This window comes from Leptonychotes weddellii, chromosome 11 (genome assembly GCF_054177405.1).
Source record: "Leptonychotes weddellii isolate Sample4059 chromosome 11, ASM5417740v2, whole genome shotgun sequence".
Lineage (NCBI taxonomy): Eukaryota > Metazoa > Chordata > Mammalia > Carnivora > Phocidae > Leptonychotes > Leptonychotes weddellii.
The window spans coordinates 42,624,850-42,650,010 of NC_138379.1; the positions used below are offsets into that span (position 1 = coordinate 42,624,850).

General features: G+C 44.7%; 2 protein-coding genes and 1 long non-coding RNA gene across 4 annotated transcripts in view; 2 read left to right on the top strand and 1 right to left on the bottom strand.

The window, feature by feature from the left end:
* The window catches only part of C11H11orf16 (chromosome 11 C11orf16 homolog), a 6,568-nt gene extending 3,399 nt beyond the window's left edge, over positions 1 to 3,169 (top strand). Inside the window, 4 exon segments of the mRNA XM_081799293.1 lie at positions 443 to 606; positions 608 to 772; positions 774 to 910; positions 912 to 3,169. Of these exon segments, the coding sequence (XP_081655419.1) occupies positions 443 to 606; positions 608 to 772; positions 774 to 910; positions 912 to 1,227 (782 nt within the window). The 3' untranslated portion in view covers positions 1,228 to 3,169.
* Positions 3,170 to 3,247: 78 nt separating this feature from the next.
* On the top strand, positions 3,248 to 5,269 carry LOC145716199 (uncharacterized). Its single transcript, XR_014138702.1, has 2 exons — positions 3,248 to 4,284; positions 4,813 to 5,269. It is a non-coding gene; the product is annotated as an uncharacterized LOC145716199 (long non-coding RNA).
* AKIP1 (A-kinase interacting protein 1) lies at positions 5,124 to 12,427 on the bottom strand. Of its 2 annotated transcripts, XM_031017259.2 has the most exons (5): positions 12,326 to 12,427; positions 11,881 to 12,108; positions 11,358 to 11,438; positions 9,075 to 9,179; positions 5,124 to 5,570 (listed from the first exon to the last, which is right to left on the bottom strand). In XM_031017259.2, the coding sequence occupies exons 2-5, from the start codon at positions 12,100 to 12,102 to the stop codon at positions 5,430 to 5,432; spliced, it is 549 nt and encodes a 182-aa protein (XP_030873119.1). In that variant the 5' UTR covers positions 12,103 to 12,108; positions 12,326 to 12,427; the 3' UTR covers positions 5,124 to 5,429. The 2 variants fall into 2 exon arrangements, with proteins under 2 accessions (XP_030873119.1, XP_030873124.1); XM_031017264.2 differs by lacking the exons at positions 9,075 to 9,179; positions 12,326 to 12,427 and having other exon boundaries at positions 11,881 to 12,319.
* Between the last annotated feature and the right edge of the window lie 12,734 nt (positions 12,428 to 25,161).

Below are 25,161 nucleotides of genomic sequence, written 5' to 3' on the forward strand. Positions count from 1 at the left end.
GGTGTCAAAAAAAATCCTTACCCCCTCACTTGCAGCTTAATCCTGGATGTGGCAACAGACAGATGAATCATATCTTTCGGATTATATAATACCTTTCATCAGAGCAAAAATAGCCTAAAACTATTATGTCTATGTGGGTTAGCTAACCTGTGGGGTGATGAGGTTAAACTGGGACCACACCAGTACTCATGACTGGTCCCCCATCAAGTTATCCATGGACTGGGAGAGTCCCCTTCTGCAGGGCCAGCAGTCAGCATCATTGCAATTTTGAGAATGACAGGAGGAGGCTTCTCTTCTTTCTCATGAAAATCGAGCCCGGGAGGTGTATGCCAGTGCCCCAGGAGGTGGCAGTAAATAGGGAGCCAGTGAGGGAATGTTCCTGGCAGGCTCTCCACAGAGAGGTGCCCTGGAGGAGGCCGGCGGAGCAGGGGGCTGCACTGAGGTTTGCTTTGGGGGCTAGGAGAACCCTTGTCCCATGATCTAGAAGAGGTAATTGTAACAAAATGTTGCTCTTTCTGTTACATAGTGTCAAAAGAAGGAGAAATTACTGTTCACTTCTGAAATGGCAAGACAGCTAGCGTGCCTCGAGGCGGGGTCAGGTGGGTGCCCCCCCGCTGTCTGGAAGAAGGCTGGGGGGAGGCTGCACAAGCCTTCAATCAAGGAGCACGCCGGCGCCCTCCTCTGGGCCCCTTGCTGCTCTCCGCGGGGACCGGCTGCTGGATGGGTCACCAACGGGCTTTCTCCGGGCACTCCGTTCCTGTGTCCTCCCTGCGTCCCCCCAGGCCTGCTGCCAACTGCTGGGCCACGGCTGCCTCTGCCCTTGCCCCTTGGCTGGACCTACCTGGTGGCCTCTAACCAGGGCCAAAGAACATCCAGAGGTAGAACTGAAGCCCACAGGACCACGTTTGCCCCAGAGGTCCTAAAGAAGAGGAAGGAGCAGTGCAAGCTCCCCTGGGGGTTTCTTCTTCTTCTTCTTCCTCTTCTTCCGAAGAGGATTTGGAGAATGATCTGCAGATTGGCCTCCCCCAGAGGCTGATGGTGGACAGCACAGTCAACACAGACCCCATCCTCCTTGAGAAGTCTCCGAGGAGGCAGGGTGGCCTCTGCCAGCCCGAGTGGAGGTATTGGAGGAGAAACGGGTCCAAGTTGCAACCTGGGAAGCCAGGTATACCTTCTTGTAAGGCAGGGCTGGGCGCCCTGCTCTCTTCCCTCCCATGTGTCTCGTAGGGATCTCATGCACGCATCCCCCGTGCTGCAATTGGAAGTAACACTTAGGAGTGTGGCCATGTTGAAGGGGAGGCTGTGATAAAAGGGAAATAGTAGGTTTCCATTTGAGCAATAATACCCCGTAAGAGAGGATGGGCTGATCTTCGTGCGAAGGTTTGCATCCCTGTCTAACAACTGTCTTTTCCTCCTTCACTAGTCTCTACTGACAGGGCGCTGCCTTTGTCTGTATTTGCCTGCCCCCCCAACCCCTCCTTTTTTTCTTGGGGCCCTTGATTTTTCTCTAGATGAATAGTCAAAATGCCTTCAGGTGTTGATTAGAGTCTTCAATGGCCTGAGAGGCACAGAAACTGGTCTTTAAACATTCATTCGTCATCAGGCCCTACTCTCCCCTGGTCCCCTTAGTGAATCAGAGTGGAAAGAAGCAGGGCACTGCATCATGCTGCTCATTCCTTGCGAGAAGGGGAGGCAGGGCTGTTGATCCACAGCCATCCCCATCTTCACCTCGAGCTAAGAACCCCGTGACGCCCCCATAGGTTTAGAAGCCGTGTTATCACTGACATGCCTCATGCCTGTCCTATCTAAATTCCCAGCGGGGCCCGGACAGAGCAGAAGCCCAAGTCAGCGGGCAGAGGCGGCTGGGATAAGCCCAGCCCTAGACTAGATTCCTGGGACCCTGGGGTCACTAACCGAACATAGAGTGAACTAAATAAACATTCAGTCTGGGGCAGGGAGGCTGTGTGGTTTTAGAGTACCACTGCTAAGGGCTTAAAGATCTCCAGACACCACCCACACTGGGACCCGCTGTGGGTCCCTGTTTGAAGCCACTGGCCTCTTTCCAGGACAGCTGCTCAGCTGAGGGACCTCTTAGCCATGAGGATTTCACACTTGCCCCAGGGATAAGAACTTTGTTGGTCTTCAGTTCCAGAAAGTTGAAAATTTGTTTCTACACCGAGAGACCATCTTGGTGACTCCTGGACCCCTGGGCTTTGGCGGGGCATGGGGGTGGACGGGTGGGAATGGTGTAAGTTGGCTGCTCTTGTACTTTATAGGTGGGTTCTAGACCTTCCTTGGCTTTCCAGGTGTGGGATTCTCCCCCTGCCCCAGGGAAAGAACTGGAGGAACAAGAAGTCAGCTGTGTGCAGCTGAGCTCCTCCTCCCCTCTCAGAGAGGAGCCTTTGTATTGAAAATACCAAGCTGGGCAGGCTCTTGGGCTTCTGGGAGATGGTCACGGATCTCATGGCGAGAGGCTGTGGGAGGTGCTGGCAGAAGCTACTAGGAAACAACTGTTCCTCTCAGATACAGCCACCCTACAGGTGATACTATCAAGGAAATGGTGCCCAGGCCTAGAGATTTCCTGCTAGATTTGCCATAGCTTCCACTGCCTCCTGCTTCAGCAGACTGGAGAAAGAAAAGCGGTACCTACCCCACAGACAGGAGTCTGTCGGGAGCAACAGAGAAGCACCAGGCCCGGCCTCAGGAGGGGATGCCAGAGGGGTAACCAGAGGGGCCATGGTGCTCACACAGGTTTCGGGCACCAGCTCTGCATTCCCAGTACTGTAGCTTGGCTCCCCAGCATTCCATCTGGACCAGTTCCAAACCTGGTTAAGTCCACACCTCTTTTCCCTAAGCACACACTGCTCATCTCCCTCCACTGCCCAGCCACCCACATTCAGTCTCTCTTCCCATCACCACATTTAAACAGATCCACTCTAAAGTTTTGTTCCCCGCCCCCACCAAAAATTCTAGTAATTGTCCATAAAGAAGATAAATATGGTACCTTCAGGTACTTGGTCTGGTTTTCCCTTAGGTACTACTAAGGTCATTTGTCATGCTCCAGGCAAAGGTTAATTCTTAGAGCTGAACCATGAGGATCCCTGGACCTGCCCTCTGCCAGGTCCCAAGCCTGTGTGCAAAGCTATGGAGACTATTCTTGAGTCAGAGTGTGAAGAAAGGGGCCATCCCTGGCCCTTGTCGCGGGGTGGGAGGTGGGGGGGTAGGGGTGGGGCATTGTGTGCCACAAGTGACTAGTGAGGATGAAGTGCAGAAAACCGGGTGTGCACCAGCGCCGGAAACAATGGCAAACACCAGAGCTTTCCTTTTCTCCTCCTCCAGATTTTGTTGCTTTTAGGGAAATGTGCTGCTTTGCTTCTCCTAATTGTGCTTGACGGCCTTCAGTCAAGTACTGATGCCTGATGGTCAGCCTTAGGCTCTGCCTCACGACAGTCCTCTTGTGTGGGTCCCTCTGCCCTCCATGCTTGTTACTTCCCGAGTTCCCGTCTGATCCCAACCTAACAATTCTAGGAAGCCAGGTTGCTGGCTGCCCGCAGTTACTTTGCTCTCCTCCCGAGCTTATGAGTGAAACAGGATTTAATCTGTAGTTTTAAAAGCCTGCAAGAGGATGGATTCCTGTAAAGTAGTCCTTCCTTTTCAGATTCTTTTCCTACTCCCCAGGGAGTCACATCTCCCATTATTTTGTTTTTGCCTCACACCCAACCTCTTAAAACCTCCCCCCCACCCCAGCTCACTACCTCTTGTGATCAGTGTGATTTATAAGCTCCTTTGACAGGTGGCAGTTGGCCACCTTTGCTTCCCCTACTGGCTGCTCTGAAAATCGTGTCTGATACCTTCTCCCATCTAATTCCAAATGTGGTTATCAGATAAAACCTATCCAAAAAGTGTAATGGCCAGAAATGACTAACAAACTTTCTCTTTAAAAAGCTGAGAGCAGTGGTAGGGACTTAGTTAGATTCTGGGATCCTGACATAGTTCCACTTCAGTCATCAGGACCAATCCCATGGTGGCACATGCAACATAACTCACTGAATTTGGGCTTTAGGAACAAGACATGGAACCATCTGGAGAGAAAAGAGGGGCAACAAACAACAAAGGGTACAGAGTGTAGTGCTGGGGAATACGAAGGAGCTGGTCCTGGAAGCAAGTGGCGTGAAGCCACCACAGATCCTGCCAGGGGACGGTGAACACAGAGAATGGAGTCCGGGAACAGCGACCCACCAGAGGGACCAAAATGCCCTCAGACTGAAAGCCCCGAGGAGCCAGGTAAAGCAGGATGGCTGGGAAGGGGCTCCTAAGGACTCCTCATGTGGTTCTTCGTGCCCCTTTGGAGAATGCGAACTCCCATGCTGTCTTTTCCCAGGAAAATGCACATACCCACGATTTTGCATTCCATTTCAGAAGGCTTACAGAACCCACAAAGCTGATCACAGGCTTCTTATGGAGGCAAGGATCCCATTTAAGTGACACTCTTGACCCTATGGTGATGGGCATGGGTCTGCCTGACTAGGCCCTCTGTCCGTGGGAGTCCGTTCCTCACTAGGAACGCTAACACAGCCCTACTTAAAACTTGGCTCTCACCATATAAAACACTGGCGTTTGTCCTGAGGAAAGACTGGTCACGTTCGGAATGAGATGAACTACCAGGCAACCAAACTGGCCAAAGGCAGCACCGCTGTTGGCCCGGTGGCCTCAAGGAGTTCAGGGCACATCACGACTTTTTCAGATCAGTGACTTTTGATCCTTAAAATTACAGTCAGCATCAGACTCTCGGGATTTTTTTTTTTCTTATAGGAAGCTAAAAGAGCAGTGGTGGTAAGCTACCTGAGGAGGCGCTACCAAGTGGCTGCCAAGTCGTCCCGTGATGGCCGGGCGCACAACAGCGGCATCCTCATGCGCTAGACTTGCCTGCAGATGAGCGGCACGAAGGCCCCTACCCTGAGGGGCACAGGAGCCCGGTGGTCCTGGCCAGGACTCCCTGCTGGGGGCCGGGGGCGGGGGGCTCCAGGCAAACGCACCCACAGCCTGTCGCCTTCTCATAAACCTACAGCTGTCCATGAGCAACACTGTTTCACCTCTTCATGCCAATAAAAAGGAACTCTGCATTTCCAAAATCGCTCCCTTTATTATCATAAGTAGACTTCACCTGGAATTCCAGTAAGCAGTTAAAAACTATTGAGACAGCATCATTACAGTATGACTTTCAGCAGAAAGTGGGGGTGAGGGGGGCTTCTAGACGTTTTAGTTAAAATAGGCACTGAAAGAGACAAACTCCAATTCCCAGGAAGGCTGACCCTCTACAGTCAGCCCTGAAAGCAGGATCACTGGGTAAATATGAAAAGAATCATACAGTGACTTTATTCTTCTTGCTACTTAAAAAAAAGGTGATAGGATAGCCATGATGGTCCACATCATACGGGGAAGACCAAGTCCACACTTTGTCCCGAGTCGACTGCTACCACCTGAGTCTTGGTTAAGTCATTTGTACCCACAGTGACAGAATAGGTCCCTGGATATACTTCTATGTAGAGGTCCTTAGAGGTGTTCTCAGCCTGCAAGGAAAAACAGGTATTAGCCATTGAGAGACTGGAGGTCATGACGCCAGCAGGCCGCCTTTGGGTGCCAGGGGCGCAGTGGGATGAAGCACTGGGCTGGAGACGGAGGTCCTGCTTTCAAGGCTCAGCCTGGCCAGACAATAGGAATGTCATTTAGGTAAGTCTCAGCCCCTCCTTGTGCTTGTTTCCTTATTTCTAAAGCTGTGGTAATACCTACTTCACAAATAAGCACGTATGTGAGAACACTTGGCAAGTGCTAGAATGCTATATGAACATGAAGGGTCATAAAAGGGACATTCCTAATCGTGGTAGAAAGAGAGGAACTTGGTAGAAAGGCGAACGATCATTGTTTTGGGGCTCACAAGTAGACAGTGGCACTTGTTAGCACAGATCAGCAGTAACAACAAGGCACCAAGGAATAATGAGAATCTTTTTAACTGTGCTTTGTTTGCTACATTCATCATGAGAAAGATGAAATATCTTCTCCAAAAGCTGAGCACACTATGAATGGATTCCATTTCGTCATGCAGCAAGTCCGCAGGCTGGCCAAAGCCTCCCTTGGACAATTGGTTCTCCTATAACACAAAACACTGGAAGCTGGAGTTAACGGAAAGATCTGTGTTTAGAGCTGTGCTGAGCACAGACGGTCTTCCAAGGACAGACTTGACATATGGCTTGGAAGTGGGCGGAAGTGTAGGCAGAGGAGGGGTCTCCGTTCAAATGGCAGACAGCAAAGTTGCAAACCAGAAAAGAGCCTGTAATTAAGAGCCAAAGCTGCTACCCCACAGCTGGGGACCCCCCGCCCCTCCCACGTGCTTCCTCCATGCTCAGAAGCCACAGGCAGCAGGTGTCGTCTCTGCCACTACACCCAGGGGGACAACAACAAATTACTGGCCAGCAAACTCCACCAGGAGGAATAAATGGTAATATTTACACTTTTATGAAACTTCCTTCCCGCCCTCCACCTTGCACAGATTTAAAGCCAACTTTTAAAAGGCAAAAGATTTATGCGTTTTTGGGGCGCCTGGGTGGCTCAGTCGGTTAAGCAGCTACCTTCGGCTCAGGTCATGATCCCAGGGTCCTGGGATCGAGCCCCACATCGGGCTCCCTGCTCGGCAGGAAGCCTGCTTCTCCCTCTCCCACTCCCCCTGCTTGTGTTCCCTCTCTTGCTGTGTCTCTGTCAAATAAATAATCTTTAAAAAAAAAATAAAAATAAAGCCAACTTTTTCCAAAGCTGCTTTATGTTCTATCCTTTCATGCCCAGTTATTGCAAATTTGGTCTTCTTATCATTTAACTGACATGAATGTAAATGACTATGCCAAAACTATTTATTGGTCTTCAACTACGTAAGTACACAAAAGTAGATTTCAGAAAATACAGCCATATCAGAATTGCAGAAAGCCAAGGATACTTCATTTGTCTGCATAAGAGGAAACACAGGGGATAAGATTGGCATCCGTGATTCCAATACCACGAATATCAGAAAGATTAGCATCACCAAAATCCAGCAAGTATGGCAGGCATCTTGACCTAACATATATTTGTACCAGAAGCAGAACATTCTTAGTTGTTATTAACTCCAGTATATTCTGGGTCCTGGCTAGTAGTGCACTGTATACAAACAAAGATTAAGCCAAGTATTGCAGAAACATGCTGGAGTTCCTTTCCTCCGAATTCCAGCCCTTCTGAGTTCCCAAAAATTCCCTGGGTTCATGAACTAATGAGTACTTCTTTATCCTAAAAATGAAAAAAAACCTCATCACTGTGTTTTTAACAGAGAAACATTTGTGGAAAATGAGGACAAATCCCTTCAAATGTTCTGGAACTCGATCTAACCAAATTTACATGTTTCTGAATTTCAGTAATGGTTTTCACTTTGTAAGCAGGAGGGTCAGGCCCCTCCTGCTGCTTGAACAGATGGTGGAATTCCAGCAGAACCCAGTGTCAGCCCAGCTGAGCTGTAGGAACTGCGATGTGAATACTTCACATTCTTTCCAACCACAACTATGAGTTCAGGCACAAAAAGTATCCCTTAAGCTTCAAGTGAAGGAAGGATATGAGAAAACATAATTTTACACTGAATCCAAATGCTATACTCTCTCAAGAGTGAAACATCTCAACTTAAAAATACCGTGGATCTGGGACAAAGGACCCTAAAACTGGCTCAACTGGTTCATGGACTGGCACTGGCGGTGAAGCCCAGACGAGGAGATCTGTACTCACGGGCTGGGGCGCTGCTAGAGCACACCCTGACACGTGAGAGAGGCCTCCCAGGCTGAGGGAGGTGTCTCTTCTCTGAAGAGACAAGAAGAAACATTGATTAGCACCCAGACTTTGACTTCTGGATTGTAAAGAAAAACTTTCCCTTAGTTTATTAGGAACTAATAATTGTTCTGTCGGTTTCTTCTAAGTTGTCTCCTAAGTTGTTAAGGCTTTTAGTGAATTCTGTGAGGTATTTGTAGTCAGATGTTTACCGTGATGACTTTTTATATTTCCATGGGCTTTGGAGTCAGGCCTGAATTTGAATCCTCTCTCTTGCTTTACTGAAAAGGGCAAATTAAGTTTTCCAGGACTTAGTTTCCCAGTCTACAACATGGTGATACGAGATTGGAGATTTAAAGTGCAAGAGTGACTGACACTCAACAGGCTCTCAGAAAACAGAATTCTCTTCTGTGCTTCTCCCAGGAGTCCAGGTACTAGCGGGGAAAAGCAGAATTCCCTTTAGGGGCACCAACTTACATTTTATAGGAAGGAATGGGAGGGACAGGAATGACTCTTGCCCTCATGTAACCCCCTTGGGGTCAGGCCAGAAAAGGGAACCCAGGCTTCGGGCTCTGGCGTTGCTCTACACATCCCAGGCCAGGGAAACAGGAGGGACCTTCCAGTGTGCACCCAGCCCTCACTCACATCCCTGGGGCCACTCTCCCATCCTTTCCCTAGACCCACAGGCCGGAGAAGTCAGGAATCCAACTTGTGGATTAGACTCTGAACCTAAGTTTGCTATCTTTGAGTATAACTAGGGGGCATTTAAAAAGGGAAAAACAGGGGCACCTGGGTGGCTCAGTCATTAAGCATCTGCCTTTGGCTCAGGTCATGATCTCAGGGTCCTGGGATCGAGCCCCACATCAGGCTCCCTGCTCGGCAGGAGGCCTGCTTCTCCCTCTCCCACTCCCCCATGCTTGTGTTCCCTCTCTCGCTGTGTCTCTCTCTGTCAAATAAATAAATAAAATCTTAAAAAAAATAAAAAGGGAAAAACAAAACAAAATAACACGCCTACTCTCTTCAAAAACAACAATGACTTCCTAGTGCATCAGTTCAACAAGTAGAATCTTGGGCTTCCCCAGAACAGGTGGTAAAAGACAGATAAGTTTGTAGGGAGAGGCCTGTAACTGCCCGTTGCTAATACTAATAGTTTATTTCCTAATGCTCTAGAAAAAGAATTCTGTTAAAAGAGAGGGAGGGGAGCTGAGGGCACAGCGCGGACAGCTGAGGATACATACCTGGCCGTGCCCATCGTCCCAGCACCAGTGCAGCTCCGACTTCCCTCTGTGATACCGAGAGACGTGGACCGCCCCTCCTTCCTCCAGCACAGATGAATAGTATCTCTACAGAAGGAACGGGAATGATGCTGGGCAAGCAAATAGTCTGGTCAAATTTTCAAAAAAACCCACAACTCCATGACTTGGGGAAAGTATGGTTAAGGAGGGAGGCAACAGAGCAAAGGTGAATTACCTGCTCTCTTGATAGGCCTCTGAAGTCATCCAACAAATCTGAGCCTATGTGAAGTGGCTGCAGAGGGAACTGCATTTGGCATGACTTTGCTGCCATCTGCGGCCTTTGTAGGGCAAGAAGCCTGGCCAACCACAGCTGGGCAGGACCAGGCTCTCTGCCAGGTTAAAGAATTTTCACAACGTCTTCGTCCCAATGTCAAATACATATGCCCTTCCATCTCCTCTCATCACAAGTTCTGATGAACTGTTCCATGGTTACTGTCCAAGTTTCAGACAAGGACAAGGGAAGAGGGGTGCGTCTCCTTGAGATTTAGAAATACAACAGGAAATGTAACAAAAACTCAAGAGCTAGGCAACTGATCTCCCCATGCGGAGGGGAGGAAGAGGTCTCTAATTTAAGGAGAATAATCCAAAGGATCAGAAAGCAAATTACATTTTTCTTGTCTACTTCCTTCCTCCCCCTCGAAGTTAACCTTAGACTTGCCCCTGATTATGACTAATGATGAGGACATCACAAGTCTGCTTGTTTTGAACATAGTGTACGGACAGTGTTTAAGGCATGAGACCAAAAGAATAGGAAGCTGGGGAAAGCACTTTAGGACATAGGTTTAATAATGTATTTTGGGGGCTGCTTCAAAATTGTAAAGGCAGACTCAGAACACTGTTCTTAATTCTATCTCCAGAAAGCCCAAGGGTTCTGAGACTCCATTCCAGAGTGGAAACTTGAACTGAAGTATGGACTAAATAGCAAAATGAAGAACACACCAATTTGCTAAACCTCAGACCAAAGACTATTGTTATTCCTTTTAGTGAACCATGAACCAAAATGTTTCAGTTGATCTCTTCACAGAAGAGCTGAAGTTATGGATTTTTCTAAAACCATTTAACAGAATAACATAAAAATATTCTCTGGACCATATCTCATTGACTGGAATCCTGTTCTTGGAGTCAGGTATTTTACAAAAGATGTAGAGAGATTAGAGATTTTTTGAAATCTTAATATATGAAATTGAAAAGCAGGACAGAAACAAGGTATTCTCTTCTTCTCCCTTGTAGACCAGCCACTTATAACCACAAAAGAATCACATCAGGTTAAGGCTCAAAGAGACCACAGAGTCTGCTATAACTCCTAGACAACAGAGTACCTTCCATGCAGGGGATTTCCCTGGATGCAGGCTGGCCTGCCTTCACCATTCCCTCAAAGTACTTAAAGATGACCTTAGCATGTGGTTTTGAGAAGGGCTTTAAAACCTTTGTACACCCATTTCAATGAATGGTACCCAAAATTTCACGTAAGTCCCTCATGCTATAGTTTATGACAATTTTCTGGTGTTCATCTCTCAGTAGAAAAAACCAAAGAAACAGACTCTAAAGGCTGGAAAGCACTTTAGAGATCTTCATTTTATGACAGGGAAGCTAGGCTGAGTGGGACTAATTGGCCCAGGGCATTATAGCCAGTAAGTGGCAGAACATGGGTCTGGTTCCTGGGAGGCTGCTCCTGCCATTAAGTCACACCACCACTGGGGGGGCACTGCATCTGTTCCACATAACCACCTTGGTGGCCAACAAGTGATACGGACTCATAGAGACATACTTAAAAACTGCATTACCGGGGACTTGAAACAGAGGTTAAATTCTAGTGTACGGATATTGTTTCAGTACATTTTGAAACCCAGAAAGGCTCAGTTCCAGTTTAGAACGAGCTTACTGATGTTTTTTAACTTCAGTTCAGTTCAAAGTTTAAAAAATCCCTAATATCTGGACTTGATGGTTTTGGAATTCAGCAAATAACCTCCCCACCCCCCCAACAACCCACTAATCTGAAAACAAGAGGGAGGACAGAAACCTTTTGTGGCTTGTTCACTGCTACATCCTCAATAATACCTACAGAGTTAGACTTTCAATAAGTATCTGTTGAATAAATTCTAACTTGGATTTATCACCTGGTTTAAATCCCTGTTTACAATCTAACCATGAAGGTGGGGCAGGGTAAATGGGTTTGTGGTCCATCTGCAGGTGGATGGGGGCATGCTTTGGCTTACACCAACTTACCCCGCACTGACTTGAAGTATAGTCCATGAATTCTGCCATTGTTCTGAAGGAAGCACTTAGGGTTGGTTGTCTTTCTTCTCTCTATTTGAATAAATGGCAAATCACAGGTGAGATCTGGTAGTCCCTACTGGAGAATGAGGTCATTTTGGAAATAGCATCTTTTTTACTTTTTGAAAGGCCTCTACAAGTTTAAGTAAACAAGAAGGATCTTACTGAGGAAGAATTCCACTCTAAAAGGAATAAACAGACACGCAATTTATCCAGGACAAAGAAAGATGGTAGCATGTAAGAACTTTTTAAAAAAAGTAACCAACCAGGGCCGAGCACTAGCGGTACCGTAAACTACCCAATAAGAATCTGTCAAATGTCAAGAATTTTCAAAGGACTTTTCTGTTCACTGTCCCGTTACTTTACAGCTTCCGCCAAAGGCTGGATCAGGGGCGTGCGCTCGGCGTGCCCCGGTTGCCAGCAGGCCACCGCGGAGCGAATGAATGGGCTGGTCCCCCAGCACTGGAGCCCTCACCTCTCCCGGGAGAAGGCGCTGGGGGCCAGCTGCGGGCCGTCTTTCTCTGTAGGGCCGCTCCCGGGAAGTGACCCCCACGCCGCTTTTGGGAAGCTCCCGCGAATGCCAGTCCACCGCCCTCCTCTTGGCCCGCTCCAGCACTTCTTGACCCAGCCTAGCCGTGCGCTGCAGGGCACGTCGGTCCACCCCGTTCAGCGCCGCGGCCGCCAAACAGTTCTCCATGTCTCCCTGCGCGGGCACATATACACAAACACCGGCCGGTCAGCGGGCCGCAGCGACCCTGCTCCAGCTGCGGGTCGGAGCCCTAGCTTCGACCTCCCCGGCGACCACCGCCCCGGGCTCTGCCCTTAACGCGCTCTCCAGCCGGCGCCCGGCCGGGGGCGAGCGGGTCCGCGGAGATCCCCTCCATTTCCGTCTCCCCCTTCCCTAGGTGGGGGGCCCTCACCAGCCCGCTTCTCTAAGCGCATGCGCTCAGCGCTGTATGGGAGAGAGAGAGGGCTGGGCGGGAAGCACCCGGCGCCGGCGCAGCAGGCCATTGGCGGGGGGCGGGGCCTGTGGCCTGCGTCGGTCACGCCTTCTTTCTGCGTCCGGGCCGCGGCCCCTACGCGCCGGTTGCCGGGCTAACTGCCGGGCGCAGGGGCGGGGCCTGGCGGCGTGCGGGGCGTGGGGGCCAGAGTCTAGCCGGTGGCGGGTGCGGCGGCTTGTCTGCTCCAGACGAAGAGCCCATGGGCTGTGGGCTTCGCCCTTCGCGGTGGTCTCCAACGTCAAACACGGTGGAGCCTGTGTAAAGTCAGGTGGTCTCCCGTTGGCCTAAGAAATTGTGGGGGATTAGACACCTGCTTCCAGGCGACTCTTGCTGCCTGGTTTATATCTTGGAATATCGCTATTGTAAAAAACCCTTTTGTTTGAGGAGATGAGTAGGAGAGGTCAAACAGTGCAGCTGCCAAGGTGGCGCTTGGAGAAGAGTTTGGCCAGGCGCCTGTGGGCAGTGGGACGCCCTCCGCCAGATGGCAGCTGTTCAGGGCCTGAGGGGCGCCTGAGTTGTATGTAGAGCCCCCTAATCCTCTCATGGCAGTTTCCTCACTCCGGTGGGAAGGACGGACTCACACATTTTTGGAAAAGCCTCTTCTAGCGGGGTGGAGTTGAACCTACCTTTCAAGAATAGTTGCGCCACATTTAAATAAGAAGCTGTGCCTCGTTACCCTGCACTCCACTCCTCCACACCTCTGGGTTATTTGATAGACCGTATAGCTCAAGGTCTCGCTGCTAATTAATGACTCTGCTACCCCACACTGCGCACAGCAAAGCGTTGGTGTTCAGGAAGAACCCATTTAAGGGATACTGCTCAGTGGGGGTCACTTTAAGGGACACTAGGAAATCTTCAATGCTGAGCGAGTCTCCTCAGCAGATGGCTTGATCAGCAGTTCCGGGCTACCCCAGGATACTACTGCAACCTCCCACCGCATTGTTGCTCATTTCCTGCTCTCCTTTCACCGGAGAAATTGAGGAAAAGTCTTCATTATCATGGGGATTTTTTTTTTTAAGATTTTATTTATTTATTTGACAGAGAGAGCAGAAACACAAGCAGCGGGAGTGGGAGAGGGAGAAGCAGGCTTCCGCGGAGCAGGGAGCCCGATGTGGGGCTCGATCCCAGGACCGTGGGATCATGACCTGAGCCGAAGGCAGACGCTTAACTGACTGAGCCACCCAGGTGCCCCAGTGGACTTGTGGTTTTTTTGTTTTTTGTTTTTAAAGATTTTATTTATTTATTTGATAGAGAGACAGAGAGGGAACACAAGCAGCGGGAGTGGGAGAGGGAGAGCAGGCTTCCGCGGAGCAGGGAGCCCGATGCGGGGCTCAATCCCAGGACCCTGGGATCATGACCTGAGCCGAAGGCAGACACTTAACGACTGAGCCACCCAGGCGCCCCATGGGGATATTTTTCATAAAACGTTTCCTTCAATAATGTTTATCAAACGCCTCCTTCAGAACATAGTGGTTAGGCGCACAGGGTCCCGAATATCCAGTCTGGAGAGCTGGGTTTGAATTCAGATTCTGCCACTTTTTTGCTGTGTGATTCTGGGCGAACAAGTTACTTTACTTCTTCGAACCTCACTTTTCCTCTTCTCCATACTCAGGGATACCAAGAATACCAATCTCCTGGACTGTGAGCTTCTTGAGAGTGAGGGCCATATCTGTTTTGTTTACTGAGTTCAAGGTGCAGCTATTATTTCATCTGTCACAGAAGGGGCTAAAAATAGCTATTGAATGCAGTGAATTAGGAATTGGGTTGCTGTAAGCATTTTGTGAGAATTCCTCGAAAATGTTTAACACAATGCTTTGCAAAAAGTAAGTGCTCCACAGATTTAGCTGGCATTATAATGCTCCAAGCACAGTCCTAGGACTTGTGGAGAATAGAAAGTGAATTTAGACTAAAGCAGAATAAAAAAGAGAGAATGATGCACATAAAATCTGTAATGCTAGGAACCAAATATTAAGATTTTGTTCATAAGCTGTTGCTATAAGATTGATACAAAGTGTTATGAAGCTTAGAGGAGAAAGAGGTATCTTTCAGTTGGGGAGATCAAGAAAGCCTTTTTAGAGAAGGAGGCATTTGAGCAAAGTCTGGAAGTATGGCCCAGGAATTAATAAGAGAAGAGATATTTTATTTTATTATTATTTTTAAAGATTTTATTTATTTATTTGAGAGAGAGAGAGAATGAGAGAGAGAGCATGAGGGGGGGAGGGTCAGAGGGAGAAGCAGACTCCCCGCCGAGCAGGGAGCCTGATGTGGGACTCTATCCCGGGACTCCAGGATCATGATCTGAGCCGAAGGCAGTCGCTTAACCAACTGAGCCACCCAGGCGCCCGAGATATTTTAAATACCTATTAACTGCTTTTATAATGAATGTGGTTGGGGGTGAGACAGAGTTTGTTTTTCTTATTTATGTATTTCAAAATCCTGGCTCCATAACTTAGCTGAATCTGTGTAACTCTGAACAGATTATATAACCATTCTCTACCTCAGTTTTATCATCTTTAAAATCGAATAATAATAGTATATCCTAAGGTTGTGAGGATCAAATTAATACAAATAAAGTGCTTTGAATAGTACTTGGCACATAGTAAATGCTCAATAAATATTAGCTAATATTATTATTTTAATCAGACTTCAGCCTTGTCTCCCAGTATGTCCTCCCTTACCTGATACTATGTCATTACCTCATGTCACTTGGCTCTCTTCCCCAGGATTCTATTACGACCTCCCAATCCCCAATTCCATTCCAGCTGAAGCATTACTTTCTTTTTGTCAAGTCAACTTTTTGAAATCTTCTGCTATTTCCAGGTGCAACCTCTGTTTCCATGACTTTTTTTTTTTTAATGTTGAGGTACTTATCTCAATCTGATTTAAATTATATGTAGTTATGGTTCATTTTCCCCCAACAGTTTATGAACTCCTTGAAGGTGGAAATTGTTCCTATATGTCCCTAAATATCCAGGGCTTGTTAAACAGTATGTGTTCAATAGGCATTTGTTGAATTTACTGACTTAATTTTTTATTTAAATAGATCCCTGTTAGGCCAGATAAGAGTTGGCTTCTTCTTTTTTTTTTTTAATTTATTTATTTATTTGAGAGAGCGAGAATGAGAGAGAGAGAGAGTACATGAGAGGGGGGAGGGTCAGAGGGAGAAGCAGGCTCCCCGCTGAGCAGGGAGCCCGATGCGGGACTCGATCCCGGGACTCCAGAATCATGACCTGAGCCGAAGGCAGTCGCCCAAACAACTGAGCCACCCAGGCGCCCAAGAGTTGGCTTCTTAAAAAAAGATCTACCTACATACTTTAATGAATATAATGAATATTCAGTTATAACTAATTTTCCCAGAATTTCACATTTAGAAATATATGGGAAAGAAGATGCTTAGAATGAAACTAAAGGGGGTGCCTGGGTGGCTCAGTCGTTAAGTGTCTGCCTTCGGCTCAGGTCATGGTCCCAGGGTCCTGGGATCGAGCCCCACATCGGGCTCCCTGCTCAGCAGGAGGCCTGCTTCTCCCTCTCCCACTCCCCCTGCTTGTGTTCCCTCTCTCAGTGTGTTTCCCTCTGTCAAATAAATAAATAAAATCTTAAAAAAAAAAAAAAGAATGAAACTAAAGCCTAAAGACTGACATGAAATTAAGTCTTTGCATTTATTTTTGTATTTATAAATATATTTATACATATCTTTTTTTATAATTTCAAGATTTGAACCTTAAACCACAGAGTGAGAGAATCCTTTTTCTCTTTTTTAAGATTTGATGGGAATGATGATGAAACATGACCTACCATCAGGCCCTTTGTGGATCAAACACAGCCCAAGCCAGGTACTTCTTTAAATGTTTTTTGTTTTGTTTTTTAGAGTGAGAGAGAGAGAGAGAGAGTAAGATCAGGGAGGAGCAGAGGGAGAAGGAGAGAGAATCTTAAGCAGGCTCTGCACTAAGCATGGAACCAGACATGGGGCTCCATCTCGCAACTCTGAGATCATGACCTGATCTCAGAGTCCAATGCTTAAACGACTGAACTACCCAGGCATCCCAAGCCAGGTACTTCTTAAAGCCACCAGTGAGACTTGGAAATGGAACAGCAAATAGAGGGAGGGCATAGGATCAGGAATGAATTTGATCATCAGTGGAAAAACAAACTGTTGGTGTAAGTCTTCCATGATTTCTCTCTTCACGATGGTAGATACATTACAGAGAACACAAAGACATTGTCTAGGTTATATTTTGGGGAATAGATGGCTTGGAGGACATCTTTATTCCTGAAATCTGAGGAAAGAGATTGGTGCTGTGTTTGGAACTTTTTGAGGAGAAAAAAAGTTAAGTGAAGAGCAAATGTAAATTATGTTTCTCCACATGAAGAGGGCAAAAAAGGGTTAAAAACTTATGATGTAAAAGTGGGTATCATGCCAGAGTTAGACAATGATTTATACTGTACATACCAGAGAATGTATAAATCATTTTATTTGACAGGTGGTATTTTTATTTCTTCAGCAGACTTAGGAAGCTTTAGAATCATTACAGCTTTGTAAAGTAGTATTATAGACTGAGTCATTAGATCATTCATTTTGCCTGATTACATCAACTCATTGGGTTTTTGGGGAATGAAAGAAACTCATTATCAAAATTGTCATCTTGATTATATAGATTAAAGAAAATGGATCAAAGTTCTGAGAATTAGGTTTCACAAACTGTTAAAAAATTGGAAGTTAAAAAATTGATTGCAGAGCAGGAACGATTAGGGAAAAGTTTTGTCATTTAAAAAACTATCAGAGATTAAAGGAATGGTAATTTTGGTAGATATAAATAGTTGGAATCCAGGTGGAGTTTTAAAAAATGACTTTATTCAACTGAAGTATAATTTACTGTTACATTATAGTCACCTGTTTTAAAGTGTACAATTCAATAAATTTTAATAAGTTTATAGAATTTTGCAAACATCACCACAACCCAGTTTTGGAACATTTTCATTAACTGAAAAAGATCCCTGTGCTTACCATATGCAGTTAGTCTCATCTCCTACCTCTAGACCCAGGCAACCACTATTCTGCTTGCTGTTTCTATAAATTTGCCTTTTCTAGGCAGTGTGGATAAATGAATCATACAATATGTGACCTTTTTTGTCTGGCTTTCACTTAGCATAATGTTTTTCAGGCTCATCCATGTTGTAGCAGGTATCAGTAATTCACTCCTGTGTAGAATTGAATAATATTCCATTATATTAATATGTTAAATTTTGTTTATCCATTCACTAGTTAATAGCCATTTTAATTGTTTCCACTCAGGGACTATTATGAGTAATGCTGCGATGAAAGATTGGGTACAAGGGTTTGTTTGGATACAGGTTTTAATTTCTCTCGGGGAGATACTTAGGAGTGGCATTGCTGAGTGGAATGGTAAATTTGTGTCTAATATTTTAAGAAACTGGCAAACTCTTTTCTCTCTCTCTTTTTTTAAGATTTTATTTATTTATTTGACAGAGACAGAGATAGCGAGAGCAGGAACACAAGCAGCGGGAGTGGGAGAGGGAGAGGGAGAAGCCGGCTTCCCGCTGAGCAGGGAGCCCGATGCAGGCCTCGATCCCAGGACCCTGGGATCATAACCTGAGCCAAAGGCAGACGCTTAACGACTGAGCCACTCAGGCGCCCTGTCAAACTCTTTTCCAAAGTGGCTGTACCATTTTACATTTCCATAAGTGAGGTACAAAAGTTCCAGTTTTTCCACATCCTCCTCAATACTTGTTATTGTTTATTGTTTATCATTTGATTATAGTCATTCTAGTGGGTATAAAGTACTATCTCATTGTGATTTTAATTTGCATTTCCTTAATGACTACTAATATTGAGCACGTTTTCTTATAGTTATTAACCATTCCTATTTCTTCTTTTGTGTAATGTCTGTTCATATCTTTTGCCCATTTTTAAATTGGCTTGCTTTTTATAAGTTATTATTCTTGTTCTGATCAACAATTCTTTATCAGCTGTGTGATGTTTAGGTATTTTCTCCCAGTCTGTGTCATGTCTTTCATTTTCTTAATGGTGTTTATGAAAACACAAACATCTTAAATGTTGATGAAGTCCATTTTCTTAATTTTTTTCTTTTATGGATTGCACTTTTGGTAGCTAGGAAATCTTTGCCTAACTCAAGGTTATGTAAGAGGTTTGCCAGATGATCTGTGTACAGGTTGGGGAACACAACATCAAGTCTGCTACAGCTTTTATTTTCTGTTGTGTGCAAGGCCTCGCATTCCGGCAGAGCATGCTTAGGACCCGTGCATACCTTCCAGACCACCCAGGATACATGCATGAGAGTTTATCAAGGTCCACTATGAATAGCTTGTTCCCTGGATCAAATTGTTATATTTCTGGCTGGTCTATTGCTTGCCCCAGCCAATACTGCAGTCTCAGCCAGCTGTGATGTTGAGTTTTCCTGATTGTTTACCATTTGTTCTCTAAGGTCACTTGTTTCTGACAATACCCTGGGCACCAAATCGAGTCATTGCCTCCAACAGCAGAACTGCTGGTCCTCATGGCTTGTCCTGTCTTAACAGAACTATTGTGTTGGCGCTGGGGTCAGGGATAGGGAATGGGAATGGTCTCTGATGTCCCAGATGCCCACTTTCCTCCCAGAGGTTCAGCAGTTTTATTATTTATTTATTTATAAAATAAATGCTTTTCAATCTGTTGTGTACCTCTGGTCAATTTCCACCCACAGATGATTTGCCAACCTCCTTACTCCATCATTCTGGAATTGTCCCTATGTAGAGTTTTAATGTCCTAAAAACTGACACAATATATCCTGACAGATGCAGCAGCTTTTTTAAAAATTAATATTTAGGCCTTACCATTCCCTTCCGATGTTATATCCTTCCTAGCCTTTTAAAATGCAATTCTTGACTCTCTTAAGTTTACTTTTATATATTCTTTTAGGATGAAATTTATTATTTCTGTCAGTATTCCTTTATTTGTTCAGTGGTCAAGTATTAAGTCTTTGTTCTATATATATATTTTTAAAGATTTTATTTATTTATTTGACAGAGAGAGAGACACAGAGAGAGAGGGAACACAAGCAGGGGGAGTGGGAGAGGGAGAAGCAGGCCTCCAGCAGAGCAGGGAGCCTGATGCGGGGCTGGACCCCAGGACCCTGGGATCATGACCTGAAGGCAGATGCCTAACGACTGACCAAGGCACCCAGGTGCCCGTCTTTGTTCTATATTGCTGTTGGAATGTATTTCCATTTCAGGAAGCTCTCACAAGTTAAGTCGGAGGCCAAATTTCCAGGGTTAGAATTATAACAGTTTTAGAGTAAACTTTAGTTATATGCCCTGGCCTGTAGTAAGTTTACCTAATTATAATTATAGGTGTATCCCATTTTAAGAAATAATAGAAATACATTTAAAAATTTAAGAGATAATAGGGTGATTATATTATTTAAAATATGCTGTTTACACTCAAATATTTGTATCCTTCAGTTTTGTGACCTTTTTTCTAGTCATACACCATCCTCTTCACATTGTGGAAAGAACATAAAATGGTCTACACACAAAGTTTCTGTATTTTTTTTTTCCCCTATGAGGCCCAGTAGTAACTAAGGCAATATTGTCCTATTTGGGAGGGAAGGAGCAGGTTTGGGGGATATTGGAAGTTATGCCTGGTGGCTGTAGAATGTGAAGAAGCACCCCAAAGTTGAGGTGGCTCACATTATTATCTGAAGTTACTTGATTATAGGACAAGGTATGGCATGTAGAGAGGTTATGTTTCATTTTACTTTCATATTACTTTGTTCCTTGGGCCAGGGAAATTTTACTCTCTATTGTGGACTGGGCAAGATTGGGCGAAAGGTGAGTGGGGCAGAAGATGCTTTCAGTATGAGAAAGGAGGAAAAGAAGATGGGTGGTTGAGATTGTAGCCAAACAGAGCAAGCAGGCTTGTGGAGGGAGGAGGCACAAAAGGGCTGACTAGGTTTGACACAAGGCAGAAGATCTCTCCAGCTAATAGTAGGTGTTCTGAGTCAACAGCTAGATCCTCATCATCCTTTTTGCAGTTTAAGAAAGTAAAAGGTGAGGTCAAGGGATGATTTTAGTAAATACAATAGTTGGATTTGGGGGTCCATTAGGAAAATGTACTAGAAAATGTTTCAGACTAATTGGTTTTAGATGTGGTCCTCTGACTAATGTAATCTTTGACTTAATTTTTATGCTAACATCTCATTTTATAAGTCCTAGCTTGGTCTCAGTGCTAGCACTTAGAAAATGAGATGTTAAAATTAAAATTTAGATAATGGTTGTGAAATAATTTTGAAAACACTTTGCTATATAAATGCAATAAAATATCATTGTATAATGCTAAAATATTAAAAGCTACTGCTTTCATTTATTTTATTTTTTAAGATTTTATTTATTTATTCATGAGAGACACACAGAGAGGGAGATAGAGGCAAAGGGAGAAGCAGTCTCCCCGAAGAGCTGGGAGCCCGATGCGGGACTCAATCCTAGGACCCCAGGAAGAGCTACTGCTAAATGAAAATTTCTCGTAAGATAAAGCTTCACCAAAATCATAATGAAAATTATGGAAAGATAAGGTTTAACACAATTTCAATAAGCATGTATTGAGTCTATGCTTTCTGAACAGTGAGGTTCATGTATGTTAAAAATGAAGGACAGATCACTTAATTGACATAGATCCTATAGGTACCACAATTTAAAAATCCTTTTCTGCTTATTGTGTTTATGAAGCTAGTTTAAACTCACTACATTTGCTCTGTAAGAATCTAAAGGAGAAGATTAAAAAAAAAAAAAATGATCATGTGTTTATCTAGGCCCTCCAAAAGCATTTCCTGCCAGGCAGTTGACATGTAGCCTTGGCACAATTTCAGAAAACTATTTGCTTCTGTTTACCCTTACAGATACAGCATCTCCTGGGAATTGAGATGAGGAATCTCCTTTAACTCTTTTAAATTTTAGAAGCATACTTTATATGACACTTTAGAGTCTACTCTTTATATCAGCACAATGAAAATTCTTGTGTCTTTAAATTCTTAAAAAAAATGCATCTGTTTTAGTAATCCACTAGCAGAGACATCAAAGCCTTAAAATGAGTTAAGCCAATGTAATTAGAATATTCCTTTCCCATAAGATTAATCATGGGATAATTGTTAACATTTTCAAAATCCTTCTTTGTTAAGAAACAGAACCCACTACTGAGTTTCTTCTGAAGAGTATGCTCTACTTAATTTACTTATAACATTTTTTTTCTTTTCATATAACATTTCAGAAATATTTTGGGAAGTGGGCTAGGTATTATATTTTAAAAATATAGTTGGGGCACCTGGGTGGCTCAGTTGGTTAAGCGTCTGCCTTCGGTTCAGGTCATGATCCCAGGGTCCTGGGATGGAGCCCCACGGTCAGGCTCCCTGCTCAGTGGGGAGCCTGATTCTCCCTCTCCCTCTGCCCCTCCCCCTGCTTATAGTCTCTCTCTCTCTCTCTGTCAAATAAATAGAGCACAAGAGGGGGGAGGGTCAGAAGGAGAAGCAGACTCCCCACTGAGCAGGGAGCCTGACACAGGACTCGATCCTGGGACTCCAGGATCATGACCTGAGCCAAAGGCAGTCGCTTAACCAACTGAGCCACCCAGGTGCCCCAATAAATAAAATCTTTTAAAAAATAAATTACTCAAAATTTTAATTCCTTTTAGGGAGTCCATTTTTTAAAATATTTTAAAATGTTTTTAATACTTATTATATAGTTAGGAATACAGGAGCATATTATAGCTTTATTGTGATCCCAGAATGCATATTATTTCAATTGAGTATAAATGTATCTTTGAGGGAATATGATGGCAAATGTATTAAGTTAAAGATGAGAAATTTGGACTTTGAGCTTGGTCCATTTTTAAGCTTTGGATGGCAAATGTATTAATTTAAAGATAAGAAATTTGAGATACAGAAAGATATAATAACTTGACGTACCTACTACAGTTAAGTGTGAGCAAATTTAGGTCCTCTTGTTCTGATCCAAAATCAGAACAAGGCCATGGATCAGAACAATTGACTTCTGAATGGCAAGGATTAGAGAAAGCAACATATCAGAGACAAAGAGAACAGGAGACTGGCATGCAAACACCAATGGGATGGGTAGATAGGGAACGATAAGCACATGGCCAAAGTTTGGAGTCTCAGATTCAAGGTCTCCCATTAGAATTTGTCCCCCTGATACTCTGGACAACATGGGTCTCTCATTTCCCACCTTTCCTTTCTCTCTGTAATTTACAAGGTTTCAGACATAGTCGGAAGACATGGCCCTGCTTTTACACAACTGATACTGAAGGCTTATGGGCTGAGATGAATGGCTCCCTACATTAAGGGAATCAAAAGTCAACATAGTCAGAGTCCAGAGAGTTCTGTCTTAGAGGCTGGGTTATAAGGGCAAAATGATTCAGCAAAGCTAGGGTCACCACTGGTACCATGCACAAAGAGTTATCTTGGTCTTGTGAATCGGTGATGTTGGTCCCTTCGATGACTTCTTACCTCTGTCTTGAAACCATGTTGACTCCCAGACTGCCTCGCCCAGGAGCAATCTGATTACTGACTGATGGCCTCAGTCCAATCCTGTGAGTCTACACCACCGTAATTTTTAGGACTTCCAGCTATGTATTCCAGAGGAAGTAAAGAATAGGAAATCTAGAGTTGGGTGAAACAAGCAGAATGACTGAGACAGTCCTCTCTGTTAGTCAGGAAACTAGTGTTACTGTCCTCTCAGAGACTGAGCTCATCCTCACCTCCGCCGCACTGCCTGTCCCAGAGTAGGTCCTTAACAAATATTGGTCGAGTATTGAATTATTGCAGGGGCCTGCAAGTGATGAAAGTAATTTAATGGGAGAAGGAGTAACTCCTGACATAGGCACGGAGCCTGAATTCTGCTTTCAGATGTGAGAAAGATGAAAATGTTTTGCCTGGGGCGCCTGGGTGGCTCAGTTGGTTAAGCGACTGCCTTCGGCTCAGGTCATGATCCTGGAGTCCCTGGATCGAGTCCCGCATCGGGCTCCCAGCTCAGCGAGGAGCCTGCTTCTCCCTCTAACCCTCCCCCCTCTCATGTACTCTCTCTCATTCTTGCTCTCTAATAAATAAATAAATATTTAAAAAAAAAATGTTTTGCCAGATAGGGATGTCCTAGAAATAAACTAAGGCACAAATAAGTTATTGACATTATCCAAGGTGATAGAGCCATCTAGGGCAGCATTAGAAATTAACCAAGTGTCGGGGCGCCTGGGTGGCTCAGTCGTTAAGCGTCTGCCTTCAGCTCAGGTCATGATCCCAGAGTCCTGGGATCAAGCCCCGCATCGGGCTCCCTGCTCGTCGGGAAGCCTGCTTCTCCCTCTCCCACTCTCCCTGCTTGTGTTCCCTCTCTCGCTGTGTCTCTCTCTGTCAAATAAATAAAATCTTTAAAAAAAAAAAAAAAAGAAATTAACCGAGTGTCTTCATTCTTAGATTTATGCTGTGCACACTAAACAAATGGTTTGTAAAGATTCAAAACAGTGCTTAGGCCAGCAAAAAAAATTTTTTTTGATTAATATAAAGTTTGAGTAAGTGAAATTTTGAAGATGATGGAATCTAATTGATAACTTCCTTACTCTTTAACCTGTAGATAATCTCCCTTTTAAAAGTGTTCATTATAGTAGTAATTATGCAGAGAAGAAGCCTGTGATGAAAATGTGGTATAAAATTGTGTTCTTTGTTCAGCAAGTTAAAACAAGCTGGTCTGTAAGCAATTATTATCTTCATCAAAATTCCTAGCTCTAATGTTTTGGCTTCATTGGTCTAGCACGTATGCCTTCTCAAACAATTGGATGGATTTAAAACACTTATGAGATGTTTGTGCTTATATCTTAACATAGCATCAGTTCAACAGGAAAAAGAAAAAAAAATGTAAGATTTGGCATTAGGGCATAGTTTTAAAAAGAAAATCAAACCAAAACTAAAGTAAACAAAAAGCCCATAACAGCGCTTAAATCCCTGTATACGAATGAACATTCTTTATTCAGCCTTGTAATGCCCTCAAGTAGCTGTGTAGTAGTTAGTGTTCAGGAGTGTCTTTCTGTCCCTTACTCTTTAATCACTTAACATTTCTGGAAAAAATTACTAGAGAGTTGGTTACCCATTACTAACACTTTTATATGGGTGATATATTTTAAAGAAATTTCTTTTTTGCCTTTTTTGTTTTATTTTTGGTTATTCCAAGCAACAACAACAACAACAACAAATATATTCTGTATTCTTTTTTTTTTTAAAGATTTTATTTATTTATTTGACAGAGAGAGAGACAGCAAGAGAGGGAACACAAGCAGGGGGAGTGGGAGAGGGAGAAGCAGACCTCCTGCTGAGCAGGGAGCCCAATGCGGGGCTCGATGCGGGGCTCGATCCCAGGACCCTGGGACCATGACCTGAGCTGACGGCAGACACCCAACAACTGAGCCACCCACGTGCCCCTATATTCTGTATTCTAAGGAAACTGTTCAGGTGCCTGCTTGGGTAAACAGATGATTTAAAAGTGAATTAGCTTTTTAAATTCTGAATTTGTGTATGTGTAAGTAACTATGAAGAACGTGCCTTTGGATAAGATTGGGAATGTTTGGTTTAAAAATGATCATCTTGGGGCGCCTGGGTGGCTCAGTTGGTTAAGCAACTGTCTTTGGCTCAGGTCATGATCCTGGAGTCCCAGGATCGAGCCCCGCATCGGGCTCCCTGCTCAGC